At 37.2% G+C, this 16,931-nt stretch overlaps 1 protein-coding gene across 2 annotated transcripts in view; it reads right to left on the bottom strand.

Moving 5' to 3' along the window:
• Window positions 1-16,931, bottom strand: part of GLCCI1 (glucocorticoid induced 1) — a 100,318-nt gene that overhangs the window by 3,273 nt on the left and 80,114 nt on the right. For both annotated transcript variants that reach the window (XM_038556906.1, XM_038556907.1), the window contains exons 6-7: window positions 14,324-14,534; window positions 916-1,036 (exon numbers count right to left, since the gene is read on the bottom strand). In XM_038556906.1, the coding sequence (XP_038412834.1) occupies window positions 916-1,036; window positions 14,324-14,534 (332 nt within the window). The remainder of the gene's footprint in view (window positions 1-915; window positions 1,037-14,323; window positions 14,535-16,931) is intronic.

The following is a 16,931-nucleotide window of genomic DNA, read 5'->3' as shown; positions in this document are numbered from 1 at the left end:
TTCAATCATTTAGGAAGATGGAAAAATGTCCTATGTTATAGTTGAGGATTATGCAAGGTTACAATGACCTTTTCTGTTAAGGAAAAGTGTAATGGGACAGGGATTACCCAGCCATAGATTTGGTTTTAAGCATTTCCTCCTTTTTCTGTATTACTATACATACGTCTAACAACAGATCAGGGAAAAATAAAAAAGTTTCTATAGTTTTCCAAGAGCCAGTCAGCCCAACAGAGCAGAGTCCTCAAGCCTCTCCTCTCCTCTCATTCCCAGGAACTAAGCCATCAACTCCTGCAAGACCGGTCTCTGTCCCTTCCCAGGTTGCAAGAGTACAGCGGCCTCCCCCAGTCGTGCACTGGGACAAAGGGATGAGTGAGTCCAAGAGCCATACAGTCTTTTTTTTTTTTTAGCTACTCTGCCAGGTATTTAGAGCATGAACCTCTTTTCCTTTAATCTCTAATTTATGCACACCTCATTTCAAAAAGAAAAAAAATCTGTGAATGAGAAGTCTACATTAAAGGAGCACACATGCTGCATGTGTCTACAGGGAGACAAGTTCATTTCCTTCTGGCTTGTGGGATCGCTGTCCTAAGGCCAGTCACACTCGGGATGTTAACTGCCGCTAAACGCCTTCTTGTTAGCCATCCAGATTAATAGAGCTTTTGAAAGGAAAAGTCTTAGTGATTAAAAATAGATCTTTTAGGCAGCAGGGAAGAATTTCCAAGTTTCTTTGTATTAGCTTATGTATTTCCAATACTCCACTAAGATCCCTTCAGCCTATTCAATTCTCTTTTCATAATTTGGTTTTGAAACACATTATCAGCTGGATGGAGTAGTTGATTCATCTGTAATCAACTGGTCTCAATAAAAAGCTTTACAGCTTTGCAGATCCCAGCTGATAGAAAAGACATTACTTACGCCATTTCCTCAAAGACCTTCACTCGCTCACATCCCTCTGGGGGCTCCCGTTTGAACATGTAGCTGTTGTTTGGTTTGGGAGATGAAGCGTACTTGGGTAACGGTGAGCTACTCCCACTGTCTGTAAATTTAAAGCAGTTATATTAACTAGTGATTGAAAGCTCTTTTAAATTAAGTTTGATTTCCAAACAAGCAGCCTTTTGCACAGTTTATCCACTATGGCCCCTTTGCTTCCACCACAGAGCTTCCTTTATTGCAAAGCTATTACTAACACTCTCATGTAGTACATTTCTAAGAAATAAAAGCTTTGATGCAACAGTAATCTGCTGTACCACAGAACATAAAAAGAGGATATTTTGGTCGAGTAACTGCATTTTGAATAAGGTAGGGCTATAATCTTGAAAACAAATACAGTAGTATGTATTTCAAAATGTAAATGAATGGGGTAATATGTATAAATCATTCAAAAAGAATTACAAGAGAGTATAATACAGGCTCCTCTATGTTTTCTCAATGTCCAACCAATTTAATTGAAAATTTTAGTACGCGGAATGATCTTCATTACAAATGTTCTTAGCAGAAACCTTACTTTTACTAAACACCATGAATAAATGTATGCAGGTGACAAAACAGGTTTATGACACATAATGTCCTTTTCCCTTAGCCCACTATGAAAAACAGAATTTGCTCAGAATTTTGCCTTTAAAATGTTTATGTAAAATAATTTTCCAGCAGTTTGTACTTTTTGCTACTAGAAGCATGAGAAATCTAAAAGCATCTCTACCTAACATGTTTTCTTCATATTTTTGACCAAGAAAATGGTCTATTCATTAAAAGTCATAAAACCTATATGTAATTTCTCCCTTTCCTACCTGGCAAAGGATTTTGGAAATTCAAATCCACCAAAATGTGTCATTATCTTTGTAAGATGCCAAGTTGTTAAAGTCAGTAACATACCTGTATAAATACAAAAGTCCCATTTAAACAAATTCTGACCTAATGCAAACCAATCCCTACTGCTAAAATACTAAGCACACGATCTATTGAGATGTATTATTTTTATGTATATTTTTGAAAGATGGCATTGGTCACCATAATTACATTTGTCACCATTTTGATGAGTTGCTTTAGTTTAGGCTACAGAACACAGCACAACATTCAGAATCTGAGTAACAGGGATGTTTTTATCATCATTAATGAACTGTAATATATGCTCAGAAAGTAGACTCTTGAGGCACACTTAGAGTATTTGGTGAATGATTCAAAGAGCATCTATGTTAGTCTTGGGAATGGAGATGCATGCTTATGTTTAAATATGGCAATAATTCTGGCTGGGAAACCACTGCCTACAGAATAACAAGGCCACATCACTGTGAAACCTAGAAAACCACCACTCAGTTCCTCCATCATTACTGTTACGTGCATTCTTACAGATTATACATAGTCTGTTGGGAGGGATGGTTCTTAAAATTAAATTCGGTTTCTTCATGTGCCATTCAGATTAAAGGATTTTCTTAGATTTGACATTTGCCTTCTATCGCTTAAAGGGTAGGCAAGAGGGAGAATATAATTTTCTCTCTTAGGTGGATGCAAAACCTCATCAGCTGGCCTAGAGTCTGAGTTTGCTGCTCTATACTCGAGGGAGACTAGACCAAAAAGATTGGTCCACAATCAAAAAGTGGTGAGAACAAGGCCTTCAGCTCCGTGTAATACAAAAATACACCCCAGCTGCGCTTTCCCATCCGAGCAGCAACAAGCCCTGTAAAGGCAATGCGAGACCAAGTGGAGGTGACCCATGACGCTTCCGTGGACCTTCCTGTTGGTGACAGCAGTCCCCAGGGAGGGCACAATTAGCCTGAAGCCATGGACTTGACAGCCGTGAGGACTCGCCTCAGGAGCAAGTCAGAAAAGTCACCTTGGCCACAGCTGCAGTCTTCTGGGCTCTACTCTATGACGTCACAAGACCTACCGCAGGATTCCTCTCATGACTTTATTAATGGCTTCAAGGCTCTCGCAGAATTTAAAGCTAGATGGGAAATCTACAAAACTGATTATCTTCCTATTAACATCTGCAATAAATTAGTGTTTCTTCCTAAATTTTTTTTAATTTCAGAGGCTTATATTTTTACAGTTTTACCCACTTAAACACTCTTGTTCTTTTTTTTGGGGGGGGGTGGTGCTGATTCATGTTAGATAAAAAATAAACATGCTGCTATCCTAGAAAGACAGTATTCAGTACTATTATATGACTGTTCAGTTAAAAAAGTTGGGAGTTTGTGGTGGTGTTGAGTATATATATATATATATATATATATATATATACACACACACACACACACACACATACACACACACACACATACACATTTGAACACTTGGTGGTCTGGAAAGAAAAAAAGGCTTGAAAAAAAATTGAAACCATCAACAGATTTGTCCAACTGGAGTTTTTCCCTCAGATAAGTATGCAATCTGGAAGATGACAAAGAGGAATAGGGAATGGAGACACCTCATCTGTGGGTTCAGCTCTGTTACTAGTTGTATAACTGAACACAACTGCCTTTCTGAGTTTCTAGATAACTAAAGGAATTATCACTCCTAACTAAAATTCTGTGACATTTTTAAGGGTTCTAACATACAAGGTATTATTTTGCTTTACAAAATGGCATGATTTAAGAACACCCCAGATAGGGGCACCTGTGTGGCACAGTCATTAAGTATCTGACTCTTGGTTTCAGCTCAGGTTGTGATCTCAGGCTCATGAGGTCAAGCCCTGATAATCTACAAAACTGATTATCTTCCTATTAACATCTACAATAAATTAGTGTTTCTTCCTCATGTTCAGCGCAGAGTCTACTTAAGATTCTCTGCCCCTCCCCCTACACTCTTTCACACTCTAAAATAAATGAATCTTAAAAAAAATAAATAAAAACAACTCACATGAACAATCTATTCTATCCATTTCAGACTTGGAATCTGATTCATTTAGAACTCTGTATTGAATTTAATAAACCTTTCAGTAAAGGAACAGAAATGTGAGGTAAAGATGCCCACTCAGGAGATTCAAAATGAGAAGTCTCACGGTAATCTTAATTCAATCCCTTCTGTTCACAAGCATGATAAATTTTCACATTCTGTTATTTCTCAGTAGGAAATAACTAGACATGTAGTTCACATTAAATGTTACTTTATGTTCTTAAAACATCACAGCCAATGTCAATAAAATTAGATGTAACAAAGAAGATTATTTCTGTATTTATAACAATCTTATCTATCTTTATAAAGAATCACCCAACTCTGAAAATCAGGGGTACAGAAATATTTTATTGGCTATTTTAACAGATCATACTTATACACATATATTATATTTACCATTAAAATACAAGCAGCTTGTCAAATATTTTTAAATTCATGATAATGAAATAAAGCTTGGAAGAAAATTAGACGTTTTAAATAATGGAATTCCATATAAAAACAGTTATTTTTAACTACATGTACTTTTATAGTTTAAGAGTTTTCTAAATTTCTCCTTTATAATGGCCTTCATTATTTCTGGTATATTAAATATTTCTGGCCCACAATTCCAGTAAAAAAAAAAAAAATCAGATAAGTCATCTTGTGGGTAGGTATGTAAAATCTTTGCCATGGTTGAGTTTTAGCCCTAAGTTTTCCAATGTGCTTTATCTCCTACTATCAGATCACTTAAATTAAATGAAATTAGTACTAAAACAAGCTCTGTAATTATAGAGCAGCAGTTAACTCTGGTTTCACATTAGACTCATCAAGAAATGTTTCAAAAATACCAACATATATACTATTGTCCAGACCTCATCCCTAAGATATGCTGATTTAATTAGCTGTAGAGCTCCTCCCCAGCATGTGCTTTTTTAAAATTTATTTTTATTTTTATTTCTTTTTGTAAAACCCCAAATGCTTTTAAAGCAACGCCTGATTTGAGAACCAATCACGAAAAGGTCAAAACACTGGTTTGGAGTCAGGCTACCTTGCCTGCTTTCTACCAGGCCTAACACCATGACCTAGGTAAAAGTCTGATCCCTTTTTTGAACTGTAAAATGAAACTACTGGTATGATAGCTATGAAAAATATGTGTAGAAGAATTAGGATAGTGCCTGAAACACAGTGAGCTCTCAGTAAATGACTGTAGCAGTAGAAAGAACATACCATTCCTAGTTTGCAAATTTAAAATGATGAACCATTCAGAAATTAAGTGCCTATTCTACCTTCTCTCATCAGGAAAGTTATTTTTAATAGATCTGCACATTCTACTTCTATTTGGCTACATAAAGGTAAGATTCTGTATCTGGTGGGGAAGTGGGGTAATATTTGCAATATCAGATTCCCCAGTTTAGACTGCCTGGCATGAACTCTGCCAGTTTATAAGGACGTCCTATAGCATATAGAAATCTATTATCTGGAAATGAAAATGAAATGAATGCCTAAAGCACAGATTCTATGGATTCCTCTACAGAGACCTAACCAGTAGAATGTCCTTCTTATTCTATCTTCACAGTAGAGTAAGAGCCTGGGTAAGTGAGGGTAGAGTTCCATCAAAACTATACTCCATGACAGAGGAGGAGTATAATTTAAGGTTAGCCAATAGAATTAGATTAGAAATATGATTGACCAAATAGGACCTAAACAATTACTACTCTAGTATTAAGATTACTTCTTTTCCTTCAGGAAATGAAATTATGAGCTGTAGTGTGGTTTGATGGCCTAATGAAATCAGGAGGGAACACAAAACTGCATAGCCTTTCTTGGCAACAGAATGTGGAACCAGTTGTTATTACGATTGTATTGAAGATGCGTTAACTCCAAGACCAAATTGGGAATGAGTGAGGAGAAAACTTGGCTTTTACAAATAGTCTCTAAGGTGTCTCTAAAATTTCAAAGTCAACCTTTTATGAGAGGGTTACAAAATTTTAATAAAACAAGACTACCAGCTATAGCTGAGATCTCCCTTAGACCAGCATTCAGTAAAGGGTAAGGAGGGAAAACTACCATCATAACCTTCACTATGTATATTTTTGCACAAATAAGATTGTGTTCTGAATACTGGGCTTAACTTAGATTCCAAACGTCTGGTGCCATTAATTGGATATCTGTCATATGGGGGGAGGTGTTTTAACTGCTTATTGTTCCCCAAGTAATCACTGAATTGATAAGAATTTGTAAATTAAGCAAACAAATCATTTATTTAATAATAATAATAATAATAATCCTTTATTTTTGTGTACTCACAATAAATACTTCTTTCACAATCATAATCCTGATATGCAGAATAGGACCTATTATTACCTCCAAATGTGACTTGGAGTCATTGATACTTACTCTGAATTTGACTATCTGACATGGCAGTTAAAAATGAAAGCAAAGTACTTCATTGCACACAGTCCTCAAACCAATTTATGGATTAAAATCCTGTGTCTTGTAAATATAAATCACAGTGGTTAAGCTGAAAATAAATTTCAGATAATACAGAGTATTTTATATCTTGAAAAATAATTAGGGATCTAAGGAAAATCATTCTGACATAATCTTAGTTTTCATATTCTTGAGCTTTTTAAACAGAAATCTTTCCAGGGACATTAGTTTTCAAAAAACTAAAATATGCTGTTCACATTAATCTGCTCCTAAAAAGTATCCTAACAGGGAAAAATAAACACTTCTAATAAAATCACTGTGACTTTAAATGCTCACTTAAATATTTACTGAAAATTAACTATGTACACAATAGAAGGCAAAGCAAAATGCTTTAAATGTTGTCGTACTGTATTATGTAAAACTCCGTATTTACTCGGCCACCCCAATTCTTGCTAAAGAAGAATGGTATAATGTCTTGAGGCAGAAACCAACATGGAATCATAAACTTATTCCTGTTTTCTCCTTAGAGCCTGTTCATTCTCTGATACTCAGTGCCCTCCATCTCCTAAACTAGAATGCTACTGGAACCTGCCATTCATTCATTCTCCCTCACCTCGTTCCATCTACCAGGCACCAGGTGCTGTGGACTCCTCTTTAGTCCCTGTCCCACAAGTCCTCTGCACCCCCAATCTTGCTCTGCCCTGCAACTGTGATTTCCCAATATGGGGGCATAGAACAATCTGCTGACAGCAGGAATATTAGAACATTCCTATATACTTGCTTTCTATCTTGGAGAATAAAGTATGCTTTGCTAGGACATATTTAGTTTGTGGTTTGAATTAAGTACATACATAACTTAGAAACAGGCAAACAGATGAAACTGCTGAAAAGGCGGGTGATAAATCAAGTCTGGAGACCACAGGATGAACTATTCAAACAGCACCTTGTCTTTCTGCTGCTTCTCTCCACGTGCGTAGTTCCACCTGCGTGGGACCCTTTAAAGATACAGCTGGTCACATCCCTTTAGCTGACAAAGATCTTCGCTTGATCCTTCATTTCTCTTAGCAAGGCCTACCAGGTCCCTTATGAAACAATGGCCTTTCTACCTCTCTACTGACTGCTCTCTACTCCCCACCACGCACCTCAGAAACCCACAGTTTCTGACTGTTCTCCACACACCAGGCCCTTTCACAGCTGAATGCCTGTATAAGGCTATTCCTTCTGCAAGGGCAGCAAGTAGTCATATGAGGTTCCTATAGAAGATCACTGTTGAACTCCAAAGAATTTAGGAAAGTTACAGTACATTTTCTTTTTTTTTTTTTTAAGTTACTTCATTTTCTATGCCTCAGATTGCCCTTTCTTAAAAACACTAATACTGTCCCTACTCACAGGATTGCAGTGATATTACAAGAAATGACAAGAGTCAAATCACCTGAGCACATGTAGTCATTGGAACAATCCCATGAGGCAGGTACCATCATTATCCCTAATTTATAGATGAAGAAACTGAGATGCAGAGAGGTTTAGTAACTTGCCCCAAGGGTGCATAATTAGTATGTGGCAGAGCAGGGATTCCACCTGGCTGCACCAGAGTTGGAGCTCCTTACGGTTAGGCTCTCTGTCTCACTAAGTTTTGATGATTGATCTCAACTCTAGTGCTCTCACTGGAGATAGGAGGAGGGAACCAGATGATCAATCAAGTTCCTTCCAGTCTAACATGACATGCTTCTAATTAAAATCTTACAGCTCAGCTAATGGCTTCATTAGGCTTGCCTTGTATCAGCCTCACAAGGAGATACAGTGTAAGGACAGCCCATATGTGTTGATATTTCCTCAGCAGAGAAGATAACAGGGAGAAAAAAATAAATACCTCCCCCTTTCCTCTGGCCTAGTTGATACCCTATTTGCTCCCTAGTCATGATAAGAGTGGAAAAGGAGATGGATTTTAGCACTTACTTCTTTTCCCAGAATTTCAACAGAGAATTAGAACTTCATGGCTTCCTCCCCACCAAAGGCCTATCACTAAATTAATTAATTTAATTAAAGATTATTTAATCTTAGTTGTTTAGTTCTCTTTCCTGTCTTGTTTTTTTGGTGACGATGGAGGAGGAGGAGGAGGAGGAGCAGAGGAGGGCCTTATCATGCCCTTCCTGAACATTCAAAAGCCTAACACATATTATTTAACAACCTAAAGACAAAGATACTGATGTTCAACACAGCTATAAAAGTATACCCTTAAAAAATGGACATACCGTAAAAAAAAAATGTCCTAAAGGAATATTCAAAAGAATCCCTGCTAAGCACACCCCATGCTAGTAGGCCCTACTCTACCTGTGGAGGATAAAACAATGAGCAAAATGAAGTTACCCGATCCTGCTGGAGCTTATATTCTAGTAAGTAGATAATAGTAGATTATGTGAAATATACATTTGCAGGCATGTTAATACATGTTTGGTTTGTTTCTATTCTAGACTCTGGGTTATAACTATTAGAATGGAGATATATATTTATTAATTCGTTCTGAATTATAAAGAACGACTCATCATCCCCAGAGTGCTAGCACAGCACTGCCATTGGTGCAACTGTGAAGATTTCCCTAAAGGATGGGAGCAGGAATTCACTGGATGCTTCTCATGTGCTGTCAGCCAATGGGAATATACATGATTTTACATGTTATCTTGAAAGAGAGAAACACGGAGATGATGTAGGGACAGGATTCTGGAATAGGTCATCATTAACCTATGGAATAATTCCAGCGTTATTATCTCTATACTCTTTGTAATTTTACAGCCAAGAGGTTGTTCTAGAATAATAAGGCATCCTAGAACTATACGAGGAGAATCTTTTGATAGAGAAATAGCCTCAGTCTCAAAAGCAATGATTTTAAAATGTAGTGGCTAAAAGTATACCCAACATATATCTTTTCACAATATAAAACACAAAAAGAAAAGTACCACAAAATCTCAGCTGATTACGGGCTCTCTAGAAGATAGAGGGTTAAAGTCTGTTAAGGGCAAAGGTCAAAGAAGAGCCCTTAGAGATAAATGCAAATCAAATTAAAATGTAAGTAGAAAGGAATAAGATGATGTCAAAAAGAGTCTCTTTCAAAAGTCTGACTAGGGGCAGTCCTAGACCCAGAAAAAACAAGATAATACTTTATTTTTTTTCTCCCCTGCAACCAGGGGGTATTCAGTCCTAACACTCAAAGTTTGGGAATATTAACATTTATGAGTTAATCATGGTATGAGGTAAATAGGTTTCTATGCATCGGCCTTGGGAATCTCCATCCACATAACATACGTTGTTCTTGTGGGAAAATACAGTTTAAGTTCCAAGTACCCAATTTATGAACTCTTGGAATATAACTGTTAGTAGTTGGCCTGAGTAGAATGGTTCAGTTGACTTCATAATTAGAATAATCAATGTTTCCACAATATCTTGCAAAACTGCAGAATTTGAGAACCGCCAAAGTGAACTGTGCCAAAGATCAACTATAAGTGGCAGGCTCAAGTCTACATCTTGTGGCCTGCCCAGCTCCACTCTGACTACCATTAGGAACGCTGGCAGAGCTGCTAAAAGAGTATTTTGATGCTGCCATCTGTATTAGATAAAGGACTATTTTTCTCCCTTGCATTTTGGGCACAATAATGTAAAAAAAAATTAGCTTAACTCTTAGGGTATATTCTGAGGATGTCAAGATGAGAGTTCTTATTCTGGATCCTGAGTTCTCCACATGGATCATAATGTAGGAACTATGGTGGTTACTAGGTTAGTGAATCTGACAAGCTTATACATGTGACCAGGCTACTCTTCTAGTCTGTAGGTTACTGGAAAAACCTACCAAAAAGAAAAAAAGAAAAAGAAAAAAGGAATCCCAAACCTGAAAATAATCTCTTAATGGCTGGACCTTTCTCAATAGTCAGAATGTTTTCATCTTAGTACTGCAATTGAAATAGCCAAAGAGAAACCAATATACTTAAAAAAAAAAAAAAAAAAAAAGAAAAGAAAAGAAAGAAGAAAAGAAAAATCAATATGCTAATTAACTAAAATTATTTTATAGGTCTCAAATTATATATGGTTCATGGAAAAGAATATATATGAAGAAAAGGAAGAAATAATGTTAGCAAAATCAGAAAAAGGATAAGTATATTGCAGATGAGTGATAGAAAAATAATCAGCCCAGCAGTACATCTCTCATGGGAGCATGCATTCATAATGGCTATCCCCCTCTCCTCTCGAGCATACCTATCCAGGTGCCTAACAATGTCTGAACTAGCTTTTCTAGCACAGAAAAAAATTTCTCTAGCATAACTGCAAAATATGTAGGTATTCCACATATATTCTAGTTGACTACAAAATTACAGTATCAATTCTATTTTCATAGTTAATAATACAACCTATTCAAAATCTATAACTTCCATTTTTTTCTTTTTGGAAAGTGCAAATTATAAGACTGAATTAGTATCTTTAAAGAAAACACAAAATTCGAACAGTAATGAGTCAAGAGACTCTTCTATAGTTTAAATGACATATGTAGGTTTCAGAAACTATCAAACAACTCCCTCTTTTGTACCTTTAGTATTCTGAACATACTTGTATACACACTTATATAATAGTGTATCATTTGTTTATACTGCTATTATTCCGTATTAGACCATAAATTCCTTAAAGACAGATAGATATCACATCTTACTCAACTCTATTTCTCTACTCTCAGTGGGGTACCTGACATCCAGTCTATGTTCAACAAATGTTTTTTAAACTGGAAGTATAAACTTGGTTGAATACATAAGCCTCCATTCCTGATCCTAAAATACATACATGTGTGTACATATAAACATACATGTATATATAAAAGCAGATGTTATTTTAATTTTTTCTTTACAGAGTACTTGATTTATTTAAGAACTTCTCATTGTAATATAAGGTCATTTAATTTTCAGCTTAATCTTAATCACAAAGTAACGCTCAAAGCTAAATATGGTAGATTAAGAAATTAGTGTTTTAATTCCCAAACTGAAATAGTCTTGTAGAAAACAGAAAAATGTCTAACATGATTCTGAGATCTCCTTAATTTCTGCAGAGATTTTTTTCAAAGTCATATTTAGCCACACCCAGGACAATCTATTGTTTATTATGGACCAATGGTTGTGCTAATAAGTACTTTGCTACAATATCTCATTCACCCCAATAATGATATCAGGTAGGGATTATCACCCTACTTTACTAATAAATATTTTTTAATTATTAGAAAAAAAACAGTTGGCCTTAGAGATAATCTGGACCAATGTTCTCATTTTACATTAAAAAAAACAAACAAGAAGAACATAAGAAAAAAATACATTTACATTATGCAGGCAAGCATCTTGTATGGAAGAATAAGAAGACACAAAGGAAAATATAGAAAAAAAAGGAAAAATCTTAGAACAAGGTCTAAGTTACCTAAGAAATGGTCAGAATTCAGATTATTATACTATCTTGAAGAGACACCTGCATTCCCATGTTCACTGCAGTATTATTCATATTAGTCCAAACATGGAAATAACTTAAGTGGCCATCAATGAATGAATGTATAAAGAAAATAAAACACACACACACGAATATTGTTCAGCCGTAAAAAAGGAAATCCTGCCATTTACAACAACATGAATGGACCTTGAGGGCATTATGGTAAGTGAAGTAAGTCAGAGAAAAATACTGTATGACCTCACATGTGGAATCTTAAAAGTATCAAACTTATAGAAATAGGGAGTAAGATAGTGGTGGCCAGGGGGCCAAGAATATGGGAAGATGATAGTCAAAGGATCCAAACATTCAGTTATAAGAAGAATAAGTCCTGGGGATCTAAGGTACAGCATGGTAACTGTAGTTAATAATATTGTCTTGCATACTTCAAAGTTGCTATGGGAGTCAAACTTTAATGTTCTCACCATAGCAACAACAACAAAATGGTAATTACCTGAGGTGAAGGATATGGTAACTAATCTTATTGTGGTAAACATTTTGCAGATATATACATATATCAAATCATTCCACTGTACACCTTAAACGTACATATGTTCTATGTTCTATGTAAAAACATATACTGTTTTAAACTTAGGATCTAAGTGAGTACCCTTTCTACAATGCAGAAACCATGTATTTATCTGCCTCATTGAACATCGTCATCCAGAGGCCCTGAAGGCAATCTCCGAGTTAACCAGAGTGGAACTCACTTATCATCTCCCTATACACTTCCTTTTTGGTTCAATGTCTCTCAATCATTCACACTATTAAATTTAGAAAGAAGAAAACAAAACTCCAGAAATTAATTGCCTAGCCTTATTATTACTGCTATTTTGACTTTGCCCAACTACAAGTGCTAATAAATAGCAAAAGTGGTCAACCTGAACCGTGCTTATCCTTGCAACTGATACAGCGAACACAGAATACAGGTTTTGGAATTAAGACAGACTTGCCATCTACCACCTGTGTAGCCTAAATGAATAGAACCATTCTTTAAGTATCTCCGATTATCTTCGAAATCCCATTAGATACAAGGTGTTTTCTTGTTGGCTTTCCTGTGAAACATCCATAGTAAATGTTGTGAGGAAGTGACTAGAGTCATATGCTCCAGTAGAAGCAAGCTTTGGTGAAATAAAAAGTTTCCTAGTCTGACATTCTACGAAATGGAGACTTCCCGCCCAAAGCAGAGAGATGCCTATGGCATGGCACTGCCTTCAGTACATCCTGAACGGAGGAAGGGAGCACACAAGGCTTGTCGATAATGATAATGAGAGGGTGAAAAGCAAGCAGAGATTGCTGAGATCCACCCACGGAAAGAAAAGCAGAAGACAAAGTCCAGAGTAACTTCTATTTAACATCTCAGCAGAGAGTTAGGCATAATGATGAGTGAAAGAAGCCAGACACAAGAATACACACGCACCGTTCCATTTCTGTAAAATACAGTAACACGGAAAAATTAAATTATGGCGATGGAAGTCAGAACAGTGGTTACTTCCAGATGGAGAGAGGAAGGGGGCCTGAGGGAGCCTTCTGGGATGCTAAAAATGATGTGTCTTGATTTCGGTAGTAGTTTTGTGAGTGCATACATATGTAAAAATTCATTGGGCTGAGCACTTAAAATCTGGCAATTTAAATGTAATAATACCTCAAAATAAAACAAATAAGCGGGAATGACAGTCAAATCAGGACAAGGACCACAAAATTCCTATAAGATTCTGTAAACTTTACCTGGTAAAGTTTTAAAATTTTAGTCACCTACGGTGTATTTCTTTCTGTGGTGAGAAGCAGTAACTGAGTGATTAAATAATTTCAGTGTTTCTTTGGAAGCAACTGGGAAGGTAGAAGCTGGGCCATCTTTGTTGCCTTCTGTGTCTAGGTCTGAGGAGGCCAGAAACTGAAAGGAGAGGGTAAGTGGTGGCCCAGTGCCTGACACAAGGACAGGAGAGTAAGGGGAGACAGCTGAGGCCTGGCAAGGAACAAGAAATCTCAGAGGTCCTGCCTGCTTATTGGTGTTAGTTAATACTTCATTTACATACCATAACAACCCCTGATAATCTTGGTAGGTACTTATTAAACTTTACCTGCTTGGTTAAAAAATATACCCATCCTTCCAACCAAATTATCTAGAAATTACTTCCTCCTAAGTCAATCTGGTCACAAAATCTACCTTTAGACATGAGCAATATAAACTCTACCATAACCATCATTAGCTCTGGACAATAGCGAGGAAAAACCTGTGTGTTATATGATGTAAAGCTGTATGCACTCCATTTGATAGCTTTCATTAGCTGTTAGAACCATGCGCTGTGCTTCTCTGACACATTTATGGAAGATGTTTGTGAGAGTCACAAAGAAGGGAGGGTATGGGAAACCAACGAACGAACCTAGATTAACCAATCCTTTACAGTCCCACCGTTCAACAAAAGAAAAAAAAAATGATGTAATGGTCTAAGACAAAGAAAGTATAATGAGCAAGACCCTACAACAAACCCGCTGTCTAAGCGGATGATTTCCTTCTCACCTTTATCACGATCATAGAGTAAATCTTCTGTTGAGCAAGGGCTACCATCCTGGGACTCGGGGGGACAAAAGGGAGAGATACAAGGTGAATGGCTGCTGCAGCTACTGCTGCGCTCCTGCACGGAGGGAGTCTGAGTGTCTATGCTGCGCGTGCTGCTGCTTCGGTAGTGAGCGGGAAGCGGGGCTCTTCGACCGTCCGGGATCTCCAAAGGCTGGAAGACAAACAAGCATTACGTGTGCATGTGTCAGTGCACACCCCTGATTCGTGCAGAAGCACGTGGCATGGTCCTGGTCTTCACATTCCACTACTATCTCATTATACCCGATTCTTCAGAGAATAAAGATACCAGTCTTGTCTTGATTTCTGCATATTGTCTCGACTGAACAAAAAACTTATTTCAAACTACTAAGGATAAAAATTGTCTTACAAGTTCCAAAGCTCTCTGTATGTATCCCGAGGTTAGCACTTCCCATAATACTTCTCAAGGGTGGGGCTTTTTTTAAACACTGTGTCCCCAGTGCCTCCCACCGTGTCTGGCACATAGCAGACATCCAACAAACATTTGCTGAATGAAGTGATCAAACTGTGCAAGAAATGACTCTGACTTAAAAAAAAAAAAAAAAAAAGAAATGACTCTGACTTGCTAGTAAGAAAAGTAAAATCACATACTCGCAGGTATAGATTTTTCTGTCCATTCTCTATTTTAGTTTTTCTGAGATCAGGAACAGAACCATGTTTTCCATTTCCTTTACAGATTACCCAAAATTTCTTTTTTTTTTTAATTTATTTATTCAGAGAGAGAGAGAGACTGAGAGGCAGAGACACAGGCAGAGGGAGAAGCGGGCTCCATGCAGGGAGCCCGACGCGGGACTCGATCCTGGGTCTCCAGGATCAGATCCCGGACTGCAGGCCGCGCTAAACCGCTGCGCCACCGGGGGTGCCCCCCAAAACTTCTAATAAAGAGATTTATTCTATTACCATCCTATAAAAGATATTAATATAATTCAAAATGTAATTCAAAACTATTCCATAAAGGATGTTAATAGAATTCAAAACTGTTTTGGTAACCATCTTTGTAGGACTACTTGGCTTGGTTCTAATGCATTGTTTTGAGAGGCAAAAATAAGAAATAGAAATGAAACTATCATCACAGAAACCGTATTTAGGACCCAGAAAGGCCTTAGAGCTCATTATTCCAGTGTCCTTACAAATAAAGAACCTAGGGATGCCTGGGTGGTTTAGTAAAGTATCTGCCTTCAGCACAGGGCGTGATCCTGGAGTCCCGGGATCTAGTCCCACATCAGGCTCCCTGCATGGAGCCTACTTCTCCCTCTGCCTGTGTCTCGGCCTCTTTCTCAATGTCTCTCATGAATAAATAAAATCTTTTTTAAAAAAAGTTTAAAAAAAAACAAATAAAGAACCTATAGTTTAGTGCTTCTGATGTCATGCTAATTAAACAGAAGCAGAGCTTCTGTCACAGTGGACTCTAAATACTCTGCTTCAGCCGTAAAGATAAATCTTATTCCATTTTCCTAATCTGTGTGCCAACAAATAAGATCAACAAATAAAATTTTATATATTAATCACTTAGGCAAGACTGCAATGCTAAGAAAAAGAACAAATATATTCTTATTTACAACGGATTTTGACTATTTACTGTTTTTACTCTGGGCTTTGTTTCAGAGTTTTTAGAAACACTGTCAGAGGGAAAAATGGAGTATGATAAAATTAGGCAAGATTCAAAATATATAATTTTTTTTCTGTAACAACCAAGTGAAGGCTGAAACCATTAACTACTGAAACAAAAACTGCATTTATCTATACAATGCTATTAAATCAAACCTAGAGCATCTTCACAACCTGACAATGACTACTATAAAGAGAATATTCAATTATGTAAATATCAATTCAGGGCAGCCCTGGTGGCCCAGAGGTTTAGCGCCACCTTCGGCCCAGGGTGTGATCCTAGAGACCCGGGATCCAGTCCCGCATCAGGCTCCTGGCATGGGGCCTGCCTCTCCCTCTGCCTATGTCTCTGTCTGTCTCTCTCTGTGACTATCATAAATAAATAAATTAAATTAAAAAGAAAATAAACCTCACTGTGCCTCGGTTTCCTTCTCTGTAAAACAGATAGCAACAACACCCTTTAAAAAAAAAAAAAATTGCACCGGGAGCCTGACGTGGGATTCGATCCCGGATCTCCAGGATCGTGCCCTGGGCCAAAGGCAGGCGCCGAACCGCTGTGCCACCCAGGAATCCCAACTAATGTGACATTTAAAAAAAAAAGATTTTATTTATTCATGAGACACAGAGAGAGAGAGAGAGAGAGGGAGAGAGAGAGGCAGAGACACAGGCAGAGGGAGAAGCAGGCTCCATGCAGGGAGTGACGTGGGACTCGATCCCGGATCTCTAGGATCATGCCCTGGGCTGAAGGCGGCACTAAACTGCTGAGCCACCTGGGCTGCTCAATTAATGTGACATTTTATTAAAACTTTGAGGCACACTTACTTACCAATCGAAAAAATTCTAAAAATTAGTATTTAAAAATTAGTATTTTTTAGTATTTTTAAGTGTGAGGGTTAGCTTAAAGTAATTCTGAAATGGCCAC

The sequence above is a fragment of the Canis lupus genome, chromosome 14, assembly GCF_011100685.1.
Source record: "Canis lupus familiaris isolate Mischka breed German Shepherd chromosome 14, alternate assembly UU_Cfam_GSD_1.0, whole genome shotgun sequence".
In the NCBI taxonomy this organism is placed as follows: Eukaryota; Metazoa; Chordata; class Mammalia; order Carnivora; family Canidae; genus Canis; species Canis lupus.
The sequence above is the reverse complement of the archived record's forward strand: the minus strand, read 5'-3'. Positions and strand labels throughout refer to the sequence as shown.